Genomic DNA, 16377 nt, shown 5'->3' with positions numbered 1-16377 from the left:
AATATTAGACCTTGGTGAGTGACAGATGCCACATACAGAAAGAGTGTTGGGCTCTGAGTTAGAATACCCACCTTCATTTCCTCACGCTCTTTTGATTAGCTGTATGAACTTGGGCAGGTCATCTTGCCTCTCTAAGCCCGTTTCTACATCTATAAAATAGGATATTTTATAAATAACACTCACCTAGTCAGGGCCATTGGGAGCAGCACTAACAGGATGATGCATGTGAAAACAAAACATTGCAAAACATGAGATATATTGTCATACTGGTAAATTCTTACTGAATTGAATATTTTATTTATGTCTCTTGTGGGGATGGAAAAAGGCCCAAAACTACTATAAATGTCAGGGGTTATTTATATTTGAAATGGACAGAACAAGTTGCTTTGATCTCTGGGAGGTTATTGCTAATTTCCTTAATGTTAAAATGTAAACTTGGGCCAGGTGTGGTGGCTCACACCTGTAATCCCAGCACTTTGGGAGGCTGAGGCAGAAAGATCACCTGAGCTTAGGAGTTTAAGACCAGCCTGGTACACCAATCACAGACAAACAGAGAGCCAAATCATGAGTGAACTCCCATTCACAATTGCTTCAAAGAGAATAAAATACCTAGGAATCCAACTTACAAGGGATGTGAAGGACCTCTTCAAGGAGAACTACAAACCACTGCTCAATGAAATAAAAGAGGATACAAACAAATGGAAGAACATTCCATGCTCATGGGTTGGAAGAATCAATATCGTGAAAATGGCCATACTGCCCAAGGTAATTTGTAGATTCAATGCCATCCCCATCAAGCTACCAATGACTTTCTTCACAGAATTGGAAAAAACTACTTTCAAGTTCATATGGAACCAAAAAAGAGCCCGCATTGCCAAGTCAATCCTAAGCCAAAAGAACAAAGCTGGAGGTATCACGCTACCTGACTTCAAACTATACTACAAGGCTACAGTAACCAAAACAGCATGGTACTGGTACCACAACAGAGACATAGATCAATGGAACAGAACAGAGCCCTCAGAAATGATGCCGCATATCTGCAACTATCTGATCTTTGACAAACCTGACAAAAACAAGAAATGGGGAAAGGATTCCCTATTTAATAAATGGTGCTGGGAAAACTGGCTAGCCATATGTAGAAAGCTGAAACTGGATCCCTTCCTTACACCTTATACAAAAATTAATTCAAGATGGATTAAAGACTTAAATGTTAGACGTAAAACCATTAAAATCCTACAAGAAAACCTAGGCAATACCATTCAGGACATAGGCGTGGGCAAGGACTTCATGTCTAAAACACCAAAAGCAATGGCAACAAAAGCCAAAATTGACAAATGGGATCTAATTAAACTAAAGAGCTTCTGCACAGCAAAAGAAACTACCATCAGAGTGAACAGGCAACCTACAGAATGGGAGAAAATTTTTGCAACCTACTCATCTGACAAAGGGCTAATATCCAGAGTCTACAATAAACTCAAACAAATCTACAAGAAAAAAACAAACAACCCCATCAAAAAGTGGGCAAAGGACATGAACAGACACTTCTCAAAAGAAGACATTTATGCAGCCAAAAAACACATGAAGAAATGCTCATCATCACTGGCCATCAGAGAAATGCAAATCAAAACCACAGTGAGATACCATCTCATACCAGTTAGAATGGCCATCATTAAAAAATCAGGAAACAACAGGTGCTGGAGAGGATGTGGAGAAATAGGAACACTTTTACACTGTTGGTGGGACTGTAAACTAGTTCAACCATTGTGGAAGTCAGTGTGGCGATTCCTCAGGGATCTAGAACTAGAAATACCATTTGACCCAGCCATCCCATTACTGGGTATATACCCAAAGGACTATAAATCATGCTGCTATAAAGACACATGCACACGTATGTTTATTGCGGCACTATTCACAATAGCAAAGAGTTGGAACCAACCCAAATGTCCAACAACGATAGACTGGATTAAGAAAATGTGGCACATATACACCATGGAATACTATGCAGCCATAAAAAATGATGAGTTCATGTCCTTTGTAGGGACATGGATGAAACTGGAAAACATCATTCTCAGTAAACTATTGCAAGGACAAAAAACCAAACACCTCATGTTCTCACTCATAGGTGGGAATTGAACAATGAGAACTCATGGACACAGGAAGGGGAACATCACACTCCGGGGACTGTTGTGGGGTTGGGGGAGCAGGGAGGGACAGCATTAGGAGATATACCTAATGCTAAATGACGAGTTAATGGGTGCAGGAAATCAACATGGCACATGGATACATATGTAACAAACCTGCACATTGTGCACATGTACCCTAAAACCTAAAGTATAAAAAAAAAAAAAAAAAAAAAAAGACCAGCTTGGCCAACATGGTGAAACTCCATCTCTACTAAAAATACAAAAAATTAACCGGGCATGTTGGCTGTCGCCTGTAATCCCAGCTTCTCAGAAGGCTGAGGCTGGAGAATTGCCTGAACCCAGGAGGCGGAGGTTGCAGTAAACCCAGATTGTGCCATTGCACTCTAGCCTGGGCGATAAGAATGAAACTTTGTCCCAAAAAAAATCAAAACAAAACAAAATATAAACTCATTCACTGTTAGCAAACCTATTTCAGTCTATAATATTTTATATACTATGATTATTCCTATTTTTATTAACAATTCCAACTTAAACCCCTAGTTTGTAAGTAATGGTACATTAGGAATAAAATCAATGATGCACTAGAATTGTATAGAAACAACTCAAGCACAAACTATATCAGATATATGTTCTAAAGCTTCAATTAACATAAATACTCTAATTCTCATTAAAAGCATCTCAGAGACAGTTATCTTTGTGTATGTGATTGGGACTTAATAACAGCAAACAAAAGAGTATGAATTTGAAGAACAAGAAAAGAAATTTCACATCATATTCTTTAAAGAGTTGCATAGGCATAAACAGAGTAACTTTGAGCATTATGTTACTCTGGAATTAAATGTACAATAGAAATAAGAATGAATTGTATTAGCATAAGAATAAAAAGTTAGTCTGAAGGGTCATCTTGCAAGATCAGGTTTTTATGTGTCGTGTGGAAGAGGCAATGTTCTGAAAACGCACTGGGAGAAGGAAATTCATAAATATTAATAAATGAAAACATAGATAATAAAATATGCAGCAGCATGTGAGTTTGGATGGTTTTTATTGTCACAATATATGGTTGATATTTGGAGAAAGTATCTTATTATGAACTAGAAACATGCATATTTATTTATACAGATCATATTCTGGAAAACTTCATCCTTGAGCTTTTCTGAAACTTGAGGTATCACAAGTTCTGAAACTTATGAAATTACATAGATTTTTTTCTTTTTGATTATATGTATTCTAACCAGCAAGACCCTCATCATTTCTCACCCAGTTATTGCATTAGTAGTTCTCTTTACAGGTCTCTTGTCTCAAGGTGTGATGAAGAAGTTAAGTTCTTGCCAATGGAATGCCAGTAGAAGTTATGTGTAACATTTCAAGATTATTCATTTACAGGGAGGGTGTGCCATTCTTTTTCCCCTTTGCCCTCCCTACTTGCTGGAATGTGTTTTTGTTTGTTTGCTTGTTTTTGAGATGCAGTCTCACTCTGTTGCCCAGGCTGGAGTGCAGTGGCGCTATCTCTGCTTATTACAACCTCTGCCTCCCAGGTTCCAGCGATTCTCCTGCCTCAGCCTTCAGAGTAGCTGGGACTACAGGCACATGCCACCACACCCGGCTAATTTTTTGTATTTTTAGTAGGGATGGGGTTTCACTGTGTTAGCCAGGATGGTCTCAATCTCGTGACCTCGTGATCCGCCCACCTTGGCCTCCCGAAGTGCTGGAATTACAGGTGTGAGCCACTGTGCCTGGCCTGGGATGTGTTTTTACCAAAATGGTGGGGAGCCATACTGGACCAAGAAGATGAAGTCAACTCTCTATGGATGGATGAGTATGACATCCATCTGTATGGATAGAACTATGACACAGAGGGACACCATGAAGATTCCCTATCAGTCCCATTCTCCTCATGCCCAGACTATTATAAGATAGAAATACATTTCCATCTTGTTTAAGCACTCTTTATTTTTTGTCTCTGTTACAGCAGCCAAACCTCTAACTTAAATTATGCATGAAATCTATTGCGATTAATTCTTTTCATATATATTTCCCCTAGAAGATGAAGTCCTTGAGGATTATGACTTCATCTTACTCATCTTTGTACCGCCAGTGTACTTATGCCATACAAATACTCAATAAAAGCTTGTTTAAAAAAAGTAAACAAATAAACAAATACAGGTCCTAATGGAAATGGTCTTCCATTGCTACTGGATAGTTGCCCTACAGGCAGAGTCAAATGAAAATGATAAGATTCAAAGCTGACTAAGGGTCTCATCAAGTGAGAGGAGGGGGGCTAATGAGCCACCACCCTGAGAAATATGAGGAGATATTCTGATGAGAAATGACATGAGTCAGAAAGGTTGCCTGTTCTGAAGGTTTAGAGGATGCAAATCATCTCTACTCTACAACTGATCATCAGAGATATTCTTTTTTTTTTTCTTTTTTTTTTTTTTGAGACGGAGTCTTGTTCTGTCACCCAGGCTGGAGTGCAGTGGTGCAATCTCGGCTCACTGAAACCTCTGCCTTCTGGGTTTAAGCAATTCTCCAGCCTCAGCCTCCCGAGTAGCTGGGACTACAGGCGTGTGCCACCATGCCCAGCTAATTTTTTATATTTTTAGTAGAGATGGGGATTCACTGTGTTAGCCAGGATGGTCTCAATCTCCTGACCTCATGATCCATCCGCCTCAGCCTCCCAAAGGGCTGGGATTACAGGTGTGGCCACCACGCCTGGCCCATCAGAAGTATTCTTCAGGCAAAAAACAAGTGTTTATAAAGTGCTTAACGTAACACAAAGAGGAATAGAGCCGGGTGCGGTGGCTCACGCCTGTAATCCCAGCACTTTGGGAGGCCAAGGCAGGCAGATCATGAGGTCAGGAGATCGAGATCATCCTGGCTAACATGGTGAAACCCTATCTCTACTAAAAATACAAAAAATTAGCCAGGCATGGGGGCACACGCCTATAGTCCCAGCTACTTAGGAGGCTGAGGCAGGAGAATCGCTTGAACCCAGGAGGCGGAGGTTGCAGTGAGCCAAGATCGCAGCCACTGCACTCCAGCCTGGGCGACAGAGTGAGACTCTGTCTCAAAATAAATAAATAAATAAATAAATAAATAAATAAATAAATAAATAAAATAAAAAGAGGAATAAGACAATTGTTTCTGTTGGAGGTAGCTGACTTGTGGCAGAGAGGCTCCAGCAATATGTGGTAGCCAGAAATCATGGGAGCCCCAAGGTGTAACTAACTGCCTGACTTTGGTTTTTGAAGCTTTTGTGTCTTCATGGCTAGAACCACACCACTTGCCTCAACAGGTTTCAATTCTGGCCCAGACTCAGAAAACTCTGGGGAACTCTGTGAAGTTGTGCATACCACTTCAGGATTATTCCTTTAAAGGGAGGGTGTGCCACTCTTTTTCCCCTTTGCCCTCCCCACTTGCTGGAATGTTACCAAAATGGTAGGGAGCCATAGTGCACCGTGTGGATGAAGTCAACTCTCAAAAAACCCTGGGGAGCTCTATGTGCATCTAATTCTAGGAACTTGGCTCCAGCTTTGTTTCTTGTGACAATCTCTGTCTTGACATATTGACTAAGCTTGGAGAGTTCATCTTTCTCTAAGCTTGATCACATTTCCTTGAAGCTGGGGTTTGACCACATATCCTTGAGCCCCAACTCCTATGGCATGTTCTTGACAGATACCTTTTCTCAACAAAGTTACAGTTGAGAATGACTGGGAAGAGATGTTGGAAATTTGAAGAGAGAGAAGGTACAAGATAATTTTCCATAAGAATAAGAGTGAATTGGCTAGGGAAAAGGGATACATGGAAAGTACTGAGGTCCACTTGAAGTGTTTGATCACTAACTTTGGATAAGTCAGTCATACTGTTTCAGTTCTCAGGCTCAAGCACAGAGTAGGTTAAGAGTTGTACTCAGTCAGGCAGAGGGTTTTCTTAGGTGAAAGAAAGACAAAGAGTTGAGGATATCTGGTGAATGATCCAAGGAAATGATCATATTGATGAACCACGAACCCTAAGCCAAGTACTGAGGAAAGTGTGGTCGGGCAAAAGGGAGTAGAGTCAATGGCTAGAAGGTTAGTGGATGGAGGGTCAACAAACGGATTTTTGTTTTTTGTTTGTTTGTTTGTTTTTTGAGAAAGAGTCTTACTCTGTCACCCAGACTGGAGTGCAGTGGCATGATCTCGGCTTACTGCTGCCTCCACCTCCTGGGTTCAAGCAATTCTCCTGCCTCAGCCTCCCGATTAGCTAGGATTACAGGCGCCTGCCACCACTGTGGGCTAATTTTTTGTATTTTTAATAGAGACAGAGTTTCACTATGTTGGCCAAGCTGGTCTCAAACTCCTGACCTCGTGATCCATCCGCCTCAGCCTCCCAAAGTGCTGGGATTACAAGCATGAGCCACCATGCCTGGCAATGGATGTTGTTTTGAAACAAAGAATCCCTAGAGTCAGGGTACTGGAAGGTGGCAAGCTGGAAAGTTAGAGGGTAATATCAGAGGGAACAGATACTTGGGAATGATATTTTGTTATTGGGATTAACAGGGTCTAGGTCTGGCACAGAATTGATAATATCTACCTCAAAGTGCTACAAAGAGCAAACAATATTTTTTGTGAAGCAGAATGTTAGCCATGGAGATGACCCACTCAGATCACCCTTAAAGACAGCCCACAGTAGGGAGTATGGCCGGCTGATAGCCTCCAGCTGCCGCCTTGTGAGTGCTGAGGACACATTTTCACCAGTCTTTTCTCAACTGGTGACTGAGCATAGTGGGTGTGTTAGTGCTGGCCCATTCAGTGGGCAGCTCAGACTAGGTCCCTCTCCAATGGCCTAGCTGAGACTTTCTCAGGACTGTGCTGTGATCTGATGCTCTTCATGCCCAATCATGCCTTCCTGCTCCCCTTTCACAGGTGTCAGATCAGCATGGTGGTGTATAGTCTCCTGGACTCCACCTGCTTCCTCCCCCTTTATTCTTCAGAGGCATTTCCCCCAATTAACTTCTGACACATTTAGTCCCATGTTGATATCTGCTTCTTGTAGGACCCAAAGCTCACACAAACACTGAGAATACAGCCTGACACACAGTAGGTGCTGAATAATTGTTATCTTTCTGGTGCTATAATTAATAGATCCAGACATTACGCATATATGCCCCCCGTCTTTTATTTTATTTTATTTTTTTTGAGACAAGGTCTCACTCTGTCACCCAAGCTGGAGTACAGTGGCACAATCTCAGCTCACTGCAGCCTCCACCTCCTGGGCTCTAGAGACCCTCCCACCTCAGCCTCTCAACTAGCTGGGATTACAGACCCATGCCACCATGCCCAGCTAATTTTTTTAACTTTTTTGTAAAGAAGGGGTCTCTCTCTGTGGCCCAGGCTGGTCTCAAATTCCTGGGCTCAAGCAGTCTTCCTGCCTTGGCCTCCCAAAGTGCTGGGATTATAGGTATGAGCCAGCATGCTCAGCCTTATATATGCCTTTCTATAAACATAATTTTCCTCTTAGTAGTCTTGTAAACTTTTTTGGAAGACTATTTTTCCCCTTTCAGCTGAACCACAGTGGAAGGGATTTTCCCCACCTCAGCCAGGCTGGGGAGGGAATCGTACTAACCCAGTGGTCATCATGGAAATGGCAGCATCTGACTTGGCTCAGGACCCAGGAGATCTGATGGAGCCAGCCAAAGATTTTTTTTTTAAAAGGAAGCTGAGCATCCAGGAGAGAAAAAGAGACAGAGAAAGAAAGATAGAACAACCACTGAATAACTCTCCTGCAGCTGCCCTCTCATCAAAACATTTCAATTCATATGGCAGACATTGCACCCCTCTTTTCCATTGTCTGGCACCTGAATCAACTTTAAATGACTCATCTTTGAGGAGGAGGAGAGAGAACACAACAGAACTTCCATATCCAAACTGTCTTTTTCCTTTTCTTAAACTCAAATGCAAAAGAGATATCTGTTCCCCAAATTAACTACTACAGGCAATGTCTAGAAGAATGTTTAACCAACTTTTTGTTGATTACTTGTCAGCTTTGGACATTAACAACTCTGATATTCAGGGAAACAACCATCTGAAAAGTAAATAAACAGACCAGTTTTATAGCTCCGGACAAACCTTCATTCATTTTTTTCGTTTGTTCCACAGAATTTTGTTGAGCACCCAATCCAAGCCAGGCATGTGCTAGGTGCTTGGGATAAAATACTGACTCAAAAAGAAGAAAACCCTGTCTTATTAAGTTTTTATTATCAAACTTCAGGCAAGACTGCAGAATAAATATTAATGTTAAACATGATTTCAAAGAGATTAAATTGGTTATGAGGTCTATTTCAACAGCTTTAAAAAAAACGGGACATGCAGCTAATGAGTAGCGGAGCCCATATTCAATCCAGATTCCACAGTCACTATCCTTAATCACCACTGTCCCTTGATGAATAAACCAAACACACATTCGCTAGAGTACAGACCTGTCAGTAAAATGAATAAATTTTGTCATGAGTCATCATTCCTTTTTATTTTATTAGTTTTGTAAGAATTAGATTTGACTGATGGATTTCTTTTTTTTTTTTTTGAGACAGAGTCTCACTCTATCCTCCCAGGCTGGAGTGCAGTGGCACGATCTCGGCTCACTGTAAGCTCCACCTCCCGGGTTCACACCATTCTCCTGCCTCAGCCTCCCGAGTAGCTGGGACTACAGGCGCCCGCCACCACGCCCGGCCAATTTTTTGGAGAGACGGGGTTTCACCATGTTACCAGGATGGTCTCGATCTCCTGACCTTGTGATCTGCCCACCTTGGCCTCCCAAAGTGCTGGGATTACAGGCGTGAGCCACCGCACCCAGTCAACTGGGATTTTCTTAAAGGGAGCACCGCCACAGTCCATGGAAGCCAGAATCAAATAAATGACAAAGCTAAGCTGCTGAGGCCTTGCCCATCACAGGTTGAAGCCACTATAATTGTCTGCATAAAGAGAGAACCACCAGTGTATGTTCAATAGTCTAAAACAACAATTATATCCATACATGTGAAAATTCAGCCTGTCCTTTAATTCTTTCCTAAGTTGAACTGTCAATTATTGATTGTGGCCTTAAAATCAGGATACTTCAGTAGCTGGCCTAGTGACTAGCTAAACCACCCATCAGGAAAATTGAATTAGTTAAGAGAAGAAAAGCAGTAAGACTTGTAGAACTGAATGGTGCCTTGGAGGTTACCTGATTCAACCTTTTCCCCTTAGCCTGGACACACACACACACACACACACACACACACACACACACACACAATCTTTCCAGGACCAAAATCCAAATTTCTTGAAAACACTAATGTCTTTCGAAAGTTGTTAAGCCGCACAGATATATCTCCCAGATCCTTTCTCTTATTTCCATTTCTCCTGGCAGCAAGCGTCACATCTTTGAGACTTCTTGCCTCCTAAGAGGTGACTTCTGTCCTGGCTTACCCTAACACTGCTAGAAAATTTGTAAAGCTTGATTTTGACATCTTCCCTCCTCTGCTCAAAAATCTTCCATGTCTCCTATTACTTGGGAAATAACAAAATCATTAGCCCAGCATCCAAAGCCCTCAATCATTTGATTCTGTCTTTTATTCCTTTCTATTTCCCTTTAATGTAACCCTTAATTTAGTCAGCTCAGCTACTCACCCTTCTTTGCGTGCATTCCCTGAGCTTTCTTGCCTCTTTCTCTTTGCTCCTGCTGGTCCTTCTCTCTTACACCCTGGGTATCCAAATCAAATCTCATTCAGTTCCCAGCTCAAATGCCAATAAAACTTTTTTGGAGCTCTCTCAACTAGGAGTCATCATCTCTCTGTTTTTCTCTTCCATATTTTATCATAATCATGGACAGTTAATCTCTTCTCATTAGACTGTAAGCTTCTTAGGGGAAAGAACATGCTTGATTTCTCTATTCACTGCCACCATAGTACCTTGCTCTTAAATATTTGTTAGACTAGTAAATTAATGAATATATTAAGAATAATGCATCTTTTTAAAGTATGTGGTTTTTAAATCTACCAATGATGCTAATTATGCTTTTTGTTTTTAACTAGGAAAAAAACATAACGACTATGGAAAGACTGCCTTTAAAAATAATTTTCCATTTAAAAAATTATTTCACTTATATCACAGATGCAGAACTACCTGAAAACTTTCCCTCTAATCTCTATCTTAAAATATTGGTTTTTAAAGTCTTTAAATTTGCTTTGGTTAATCATAAGACTTTAGAAAGAAAAGATCTTGAGAAGTCATCTCATTCATTTCCCACTCCCAACCCATATATGAAATTTCCTGGGAAAATAAGAACTCATCCTATCTTAAGGATCTCCTAAGATAAATTGCACAGAATTCCTGGTAATTCATCTCAGTGTCTCTTGAGCTTCCCTGTCACAGTGTTATTCCACAATAAGTTAAACACTGAGTAACTTGTGCTATTATCTCGTCTCTTGAGAGGTAGTATAGCATAGTGGTTAAGAAACAAAACTTCTTTTTTTTTGAGACCGAGTCTCACTCTGTTGCCAGGCTGGAGTGTGGTGGCACAATCTTGACTCACTGCAACCTCCATCTCCCGGGTTCAAGCAATTCTCCTGCCTCAGCTTCCTGAGGAACTGGGATTACCGGCACGTACTACCATGCCCAGCTAATTTTTTGTATTTTTAGTAGAGATGGAGTTTCACTATGTTGGCCAAGCTGGTCTTGAACTCCTAATCTCAAGTGATCCACCCTCCTCTGCCTCCCAAAGTTCTGGGATTATAGGCGTGAGCCACTGCATTCGGCTGACACAAAGCTTCTGAAGTCAGACTTCCTTTCTGTCACTGGGAAAGTTATTTTACCTTTCTCTGTCTCAGCTTTTTCATCTGCAAAATGAGAATGATAATAGTATTTATTCATAGAATATTTGAGAAGATTAGATGAAATCATATATTTTGAAAAGTGTCTGAAATCGGCTGGGTGTGGTGGCTCATGCCTTTAATCCTAGCACTTTGGGAGGCCGAGGTGGGTAGATCACTCGAGGCCAGGAGTCCAAGACCAGCCTGGCCAACATGATGAAACCCTGTCTCTACTAAAAATACAAAAATTAGCTGGGTGTGATGGCGTGCACCTGTAGTCTCAGCTACTTGGGAAGCTGAAGCACAAAAAAATCACTCGAACCCAGGGGAAATTGTGGTGAGCCAAGAGCATGCCACAGCACTCTAGCCTAAGCAACAGAGCAAGATTCTGTCTTAAAAAAAAAAAAAAAAAGTTAACTTTGGTTGGGCACGGTGGCTCACACCTGTAATCTCAGCACTTTAGAAGGCCAAGTCAGGCTGATCGCTTGAGACCAAGAGTTTGAGACCAGCTTGGGAAACATGGAGAAACCCTGTCTCTACTAAAAATACCAAAATTAGCTGGGTGTGGTGGTACATGCCTATAATCCCAGCTACTTGGGAGGCTGAGGCACAAGAATTGCTTGAACCTGGGCAACAGAGGCTGCAGTGAGCCGAGATCACACCACTACACTCCAGCCTGGGCAAAGAGCAAGACTCTGTCTAAAAAAAAAGAAAGGAAGGAAAAAAGAAAGAAAAAGAAAGAAAGAAAAGTGTCTGAGACCTAGTAAATGACATATAAATGTTGCTATTAAAATGTCTTCTTATTTTATTTTGATACAGATATATAATAGCTGGATACTTAGTCTTACATACCAGAAGATTTTAAATAAATAATCTTTTTCTTGGCTGAAGAATCCTAGCTCCTTTCTGCTAGTTTTTAAAAATCAGATGAATTTTCCAATCTTTACAAAAGTCTTCCTTTGGCTCTTCATCTTAGTGTAGTAAAGGGGTAGTTTTGCTACTTTGCTATTACAACAGAGATATTTGAACCAAGCCTCTAGAAGTCTTATCAATTTAACACATATCTTCTTAGAGCCATTCTTCATGCTAGGCACAACAGGCATATAACATTGCATAAGATTGGCAAGAGCCCCGCCTTCATGGAGCACACCAATTTCACTCATAGAAACAAACTCTTCTACCATTAGCCAAATAACTTACCACTGTTTCGAATTCTTTCTTCCAATAGGTCAGAATGCCCAGACGGAAGTTTCTTATTGAAAATCTCAGCTGAACGAAGGAACATAGCTTCAACCGCAGACCCTTTCAGCAAAGCAATCTGGTCTTCATGGTCCAAAGTTTGAAATCCTAAGTAATGATGATAATCAGATTGGTATCAAGGAGTAACAGTATTTCATGATCACCATCATTACCATTGATAAAACATTTTCATCAAGTGATTTTGTAGTTGTTTTGCAATTGGGTAGTCTGGTTGAGTCCATTTGTACTCGCCGATAAAATAGAGGCTTTTATCTTCATTGAGCAGAATTTATTAAACAAGCTGGGCAAAAGGAGATGTCAAGTCCAAGCAGATACATATATTATGGTATAGATACACTGATTCAGATGAAGAACCCCTCAGAAACTAGACACAGGCAGATTTTCTTTGAGCCATTATATTAGTCACACCTGATGTGACAGGGTTAACTCTGCAGATTGGAAGCATCTACAAGCCAGAAAAAAACTTTATATGCATCCAGAATATTTGGCTAACTCATGAGTCTTTAGTCAAGCTAAAGAATGGGTAGTATTTGCCCAAAACAGCCAACCAAAGTCACGTCGATGTATCTGCTCTGAACTCAGTACTGCAACACACAGGGTGGGGGAAAATCAGAAAAATATGATAAGAATTGCCAACCTGATGGAATATAACACTACCTGGAAAATTCAAAGTCGTTATCCAGGCTTATATGATACAGTCCCAACAGCTTCTCTGAACTCATTTTCTACTCCTCATTCCCCCTACTCTTTGTGTTCCAGCCACACTGACCCCCGGCCCTGCTGTGAGCACACAAGCCTCTTTTTGCCTCAGAGATGAATGTTCTTCCCAGATATCCCCATGTCCCATGCCCTGCTCCTTCCTGCAATCAAGCCTCTGCTCCAGCATTCCCCAATCTAAGATACCTTCCCCACCACTACTAGTCTCTACCTGCTTTATTTTAGTTTATAGAACTTATCACCACCCGACATGATATTATAGATTTATTTGCTTATTTGTTAATTGTCTGCCACCCTCTACTGGAGTGTACATTTCTTGGGGGCAGAGGCCTTTTTTGTTCACTTTTCTATCCCCAGTTCCTGGCACATAACAGGTACCTAAGAATTATTTGTTGGATAATTGACAGATTGAATGAATGAATGGGAAACAAAACACAAGCTCATGTGCATGCTGGCACATACACTCACATGAATAGAGATAACACCATCAGGGCCTAAATGGCTTAGGAAGAACTAAATAGCAAAGGGAGTATAGAGAAGAGAGCAACGCTAAAGATTGAGCCACCATCCTAGAGAATCTAAGAGCTTCCTTGAGGAAAGGGGCCATGTCTTATTGCCCTCAGGGACTCCAGCACCTTGGACAGTGCCTGGCACAGGTTGTGCTCAATGAATAGTGAATGGAATGATTCAATTCAGTTTTTCACAAAATATCCCTCCAGTACTGGTATTATATCCCTATTGTTACTAGTTGTAACAATGCTATCTCTGTCATTATTGTCAATTTTTTTCCTTCTCAAGGGTTTTTGCCTTTTGTTTCCTTCCATATTTTAAATTTTTTCCTTCTGCTTTACTCATTGAACACACACTAATTGTACTCGCTCCCTCAGGAACTAGGCTAGGCACTGGGAATTAAGAGATGCCAAGATATTGCTATTGCTTTCAGATAAGCTACCTTCTTATGAATAAGGTTTTTATTTGTCTTCAATTATTTCTTGATTCAAAACCAACTGACCATTTGAACTTAAAAAATCTCTTCCCATAAATAACCAAAAACATCTCCCTTTTCCAGTTCTTTCCCGCACAGTTTTTACTCTTATGTAATCCAGTTTCTTATTGAGATTGCCTTCGGTTTAATTAGCATATAGTAAATTAAGTTCCTCTTTCATTGTTAATAAAGAGAGCATATTAGTGTTTCAATGATAGTGAGAAATTTCTCCTCACACTTTATGAGTTTTATGTATGCTTATGTCTATCTGTGACACATTTAATAAAATAATAGCATAATGCTGGCAAAAAGAAGGCAAATTAACATGTTTAATTAAAATCGTATGTCAGAAGTTATCTTCTATAATTTAATATTATAGTATTATGCTGCTAAACAAGGTATTTATTATACTCTTCTAGACTATGGGATTTCAATACACCAATATTTTAATAAACACTGAAACAACTAAAACCCATTAGCTTAGATAGCATTAATAATGTGGCAAAAAGAATTTGAGGCTGGGATATAAGAAGACTCCCACATTCTAGTTTCTATACTGGCACCACCAGAATGAGCATGGATAAGTAAGTCCCTCTCCCTCACCTTACACATACAACTGTTCCTCAAACCCTATCAATTTTTGAATCTCTCTTCTTTTTGTTTCTTCTTCTCTTCCCCACTGCTATTGCTTTATTTCAAACCCTGTTGCCTGGACTTGTGCAGTAGCATACTACTTGATCTTCCCTGCCCCCAGGCCCTTTCCATTCAAATTCATCTTACATGAACCTGATTAAGTCATTTCTGTATAACAAAAATTTCATCATTTCCCTCTGTTACAAAAACCACCAAAATCTCTTTACTGTCCAGGGGACGCAGATTAAATTCCTTAGTCAGGTCTTCATCAGTCTGGTACCAACTTACCTTACTGTCTAACCTAGGAGCCCACCACAGACACTATGCTGTAACCACACTGAATTTTCTCTCCTATCTCAAATAATCCTATTCTTGTTCATGCCTCAGTGCCTTATAACAAGCAGATCTCTCGGCCAGACATGGTGGCTCATGCCTGTAATCCCAGCACTTTGGCCAAGTCGGGCAGGTCACTTGAGGTCAGGAGTTTGAATCCAGCCTGTCCAATATGGTGAAACCCCATCTCTACTAAAAATACAAAAATTAGCTGGGTATGGTGGTGTGTGCCTGTAGTCCCAGCTACTCAGGAGACTGAGGCAGGAGAATTGCTTGAACTCGGGAAGCAGAGGTTGCAGTGAGCCAAGATCATGCCATTGCACTCCAGCCTGGGCAACAGAGCGAGACTCCATCTCAAACAAAACAAAACAAAACAAAAACAAAAAAACAAGCAGATCTCTCAACTTGGAATGCTGCTTCTTCTCCATGCCAACTGGAAAACTTCTTTTTCTTTTAGACTCAACTCAAATATGATCCTCCCTGAAGTCTCTCCATCTTTCCTAGACACAATTAGCAACCAGTTCCTCGGTGTTCAAACAGCACTTCGTGTGTATGTGTATGTATGTGTATTTATTATTATTATTATCACCTTTTTTTTTTTTTTGAGACGGAGTCTCGCTCTGTCACCCAGGCTGGAGTGCAGTGGCGCGATCTCGGCTCACTGCTAGCTCCGCCTCCCGAGTTCACGCCATTCTCCTGCCTCAGCCTCTCCGAGTAGCTGGGACTACAGGCGCCCGCCACCACGCCCGGCTAATTTTTTGCATTTTTAGTAGAGACAGGGTTTCACCGTGGTCTCGATCTCCTGACCTCGTGATCCGCCCACCTCGGCCTCCCAAAGTGCTGGGATTACAAGCGTGAGCCACCGCGCTCGGCCTATTATCACCTTTGATCACTCTCCCTGAAGGTAATAGCCAGGCACTTAGTATAGAGTAGGTATCAACAACTGCTTATTGAAGGAATAAATGGGTGAATGACAACTTTGCAAAGTTTCAATTTTTAATCTATTGATTTGAAAGAATTATTATACATTATTTTAAATATCCTTTCTAGTTCTAACATCTTAGGTATAGTAGTTCAACAGTTAATTTAAATCAGTTATTAAATGATTTTCATTTTACAAAGAACAGACCTGCCTTTCTCAATGTCACAAGACTATTGTAGAGAATAGCAGCAAAATAAGTACATGTGAAAATACTTGGCAAAGTAATACTGAAAATAGAGCTGATCTCACAGGAATGTTTTGAAAATTAAAACACCGTATGTAAAATAGGTAATCTAATCTGTGGGCACATATTTAAACTCTCAATAAATATTAACTTTGATTATTTAAAAAATACCTGGTAGCTTTTTTGTGAATTCTACAAGAACCTGTACATGATTGGTTGCCATTTCCGTCAAAATGAGAAAATTTTCTTCTGCACTGAATTCTTCTTTTAACTAAATTTTAAGAAAAAAAACAAATGATTAATAAGTAGATA

The 16377-nt window shown here is 40.6% G+C and overlaps 1 protein-coding gene across 6 annotated transcripts in view; it reads right to left on the bottom strand.

Moving 5' to 3' along the window:
- NR1H4 (nuclear receptor subfamily 1 group H member 4) overlaps nucleotides 1-16377 on the bottom strand; it is a 92137-nt gene that overhangs the window by 12112 nt on the left and 63648 nt on the right. For all 6 annotated transcript variants that reach the window (XM_004089419.2, XM_004089421.2, XM_012509851.2 and 3 more), the window contains 2 exons: nucleotides 16237-16336; nucleotides 12172-12318 (listed from right to left, as the gene is read on the bottom strand). In XM_004089419.2, coding sequence (XP_004089467.1) covers nucleotides 12172-12318; nucleotides 16237-16336 — 247 coding nt within the window. The remainder of the gene's footprint in view (nucleotides 1-12171; nucleotides 12319-16236; nucleotides 16337-16377) is intronic.

Source organism: Nomascus leucogenys, chromosome 10 (genome assembly GCF_006542625.1).
Source record: "Nomascus leucogenys isolate Asia chromosome 10, Asia_NLE_v1, whole genome shotgun sequence".
Taxonomy (NCBI): Eukaryota; Metazoa; Chordata; class Mammalia; order Primates; family Hylobatidae; genus Nomascus; species Nomascus leucogenys.
This window is presented reverse-complemented; position numbering and strand designations above follow the sequence as displayed.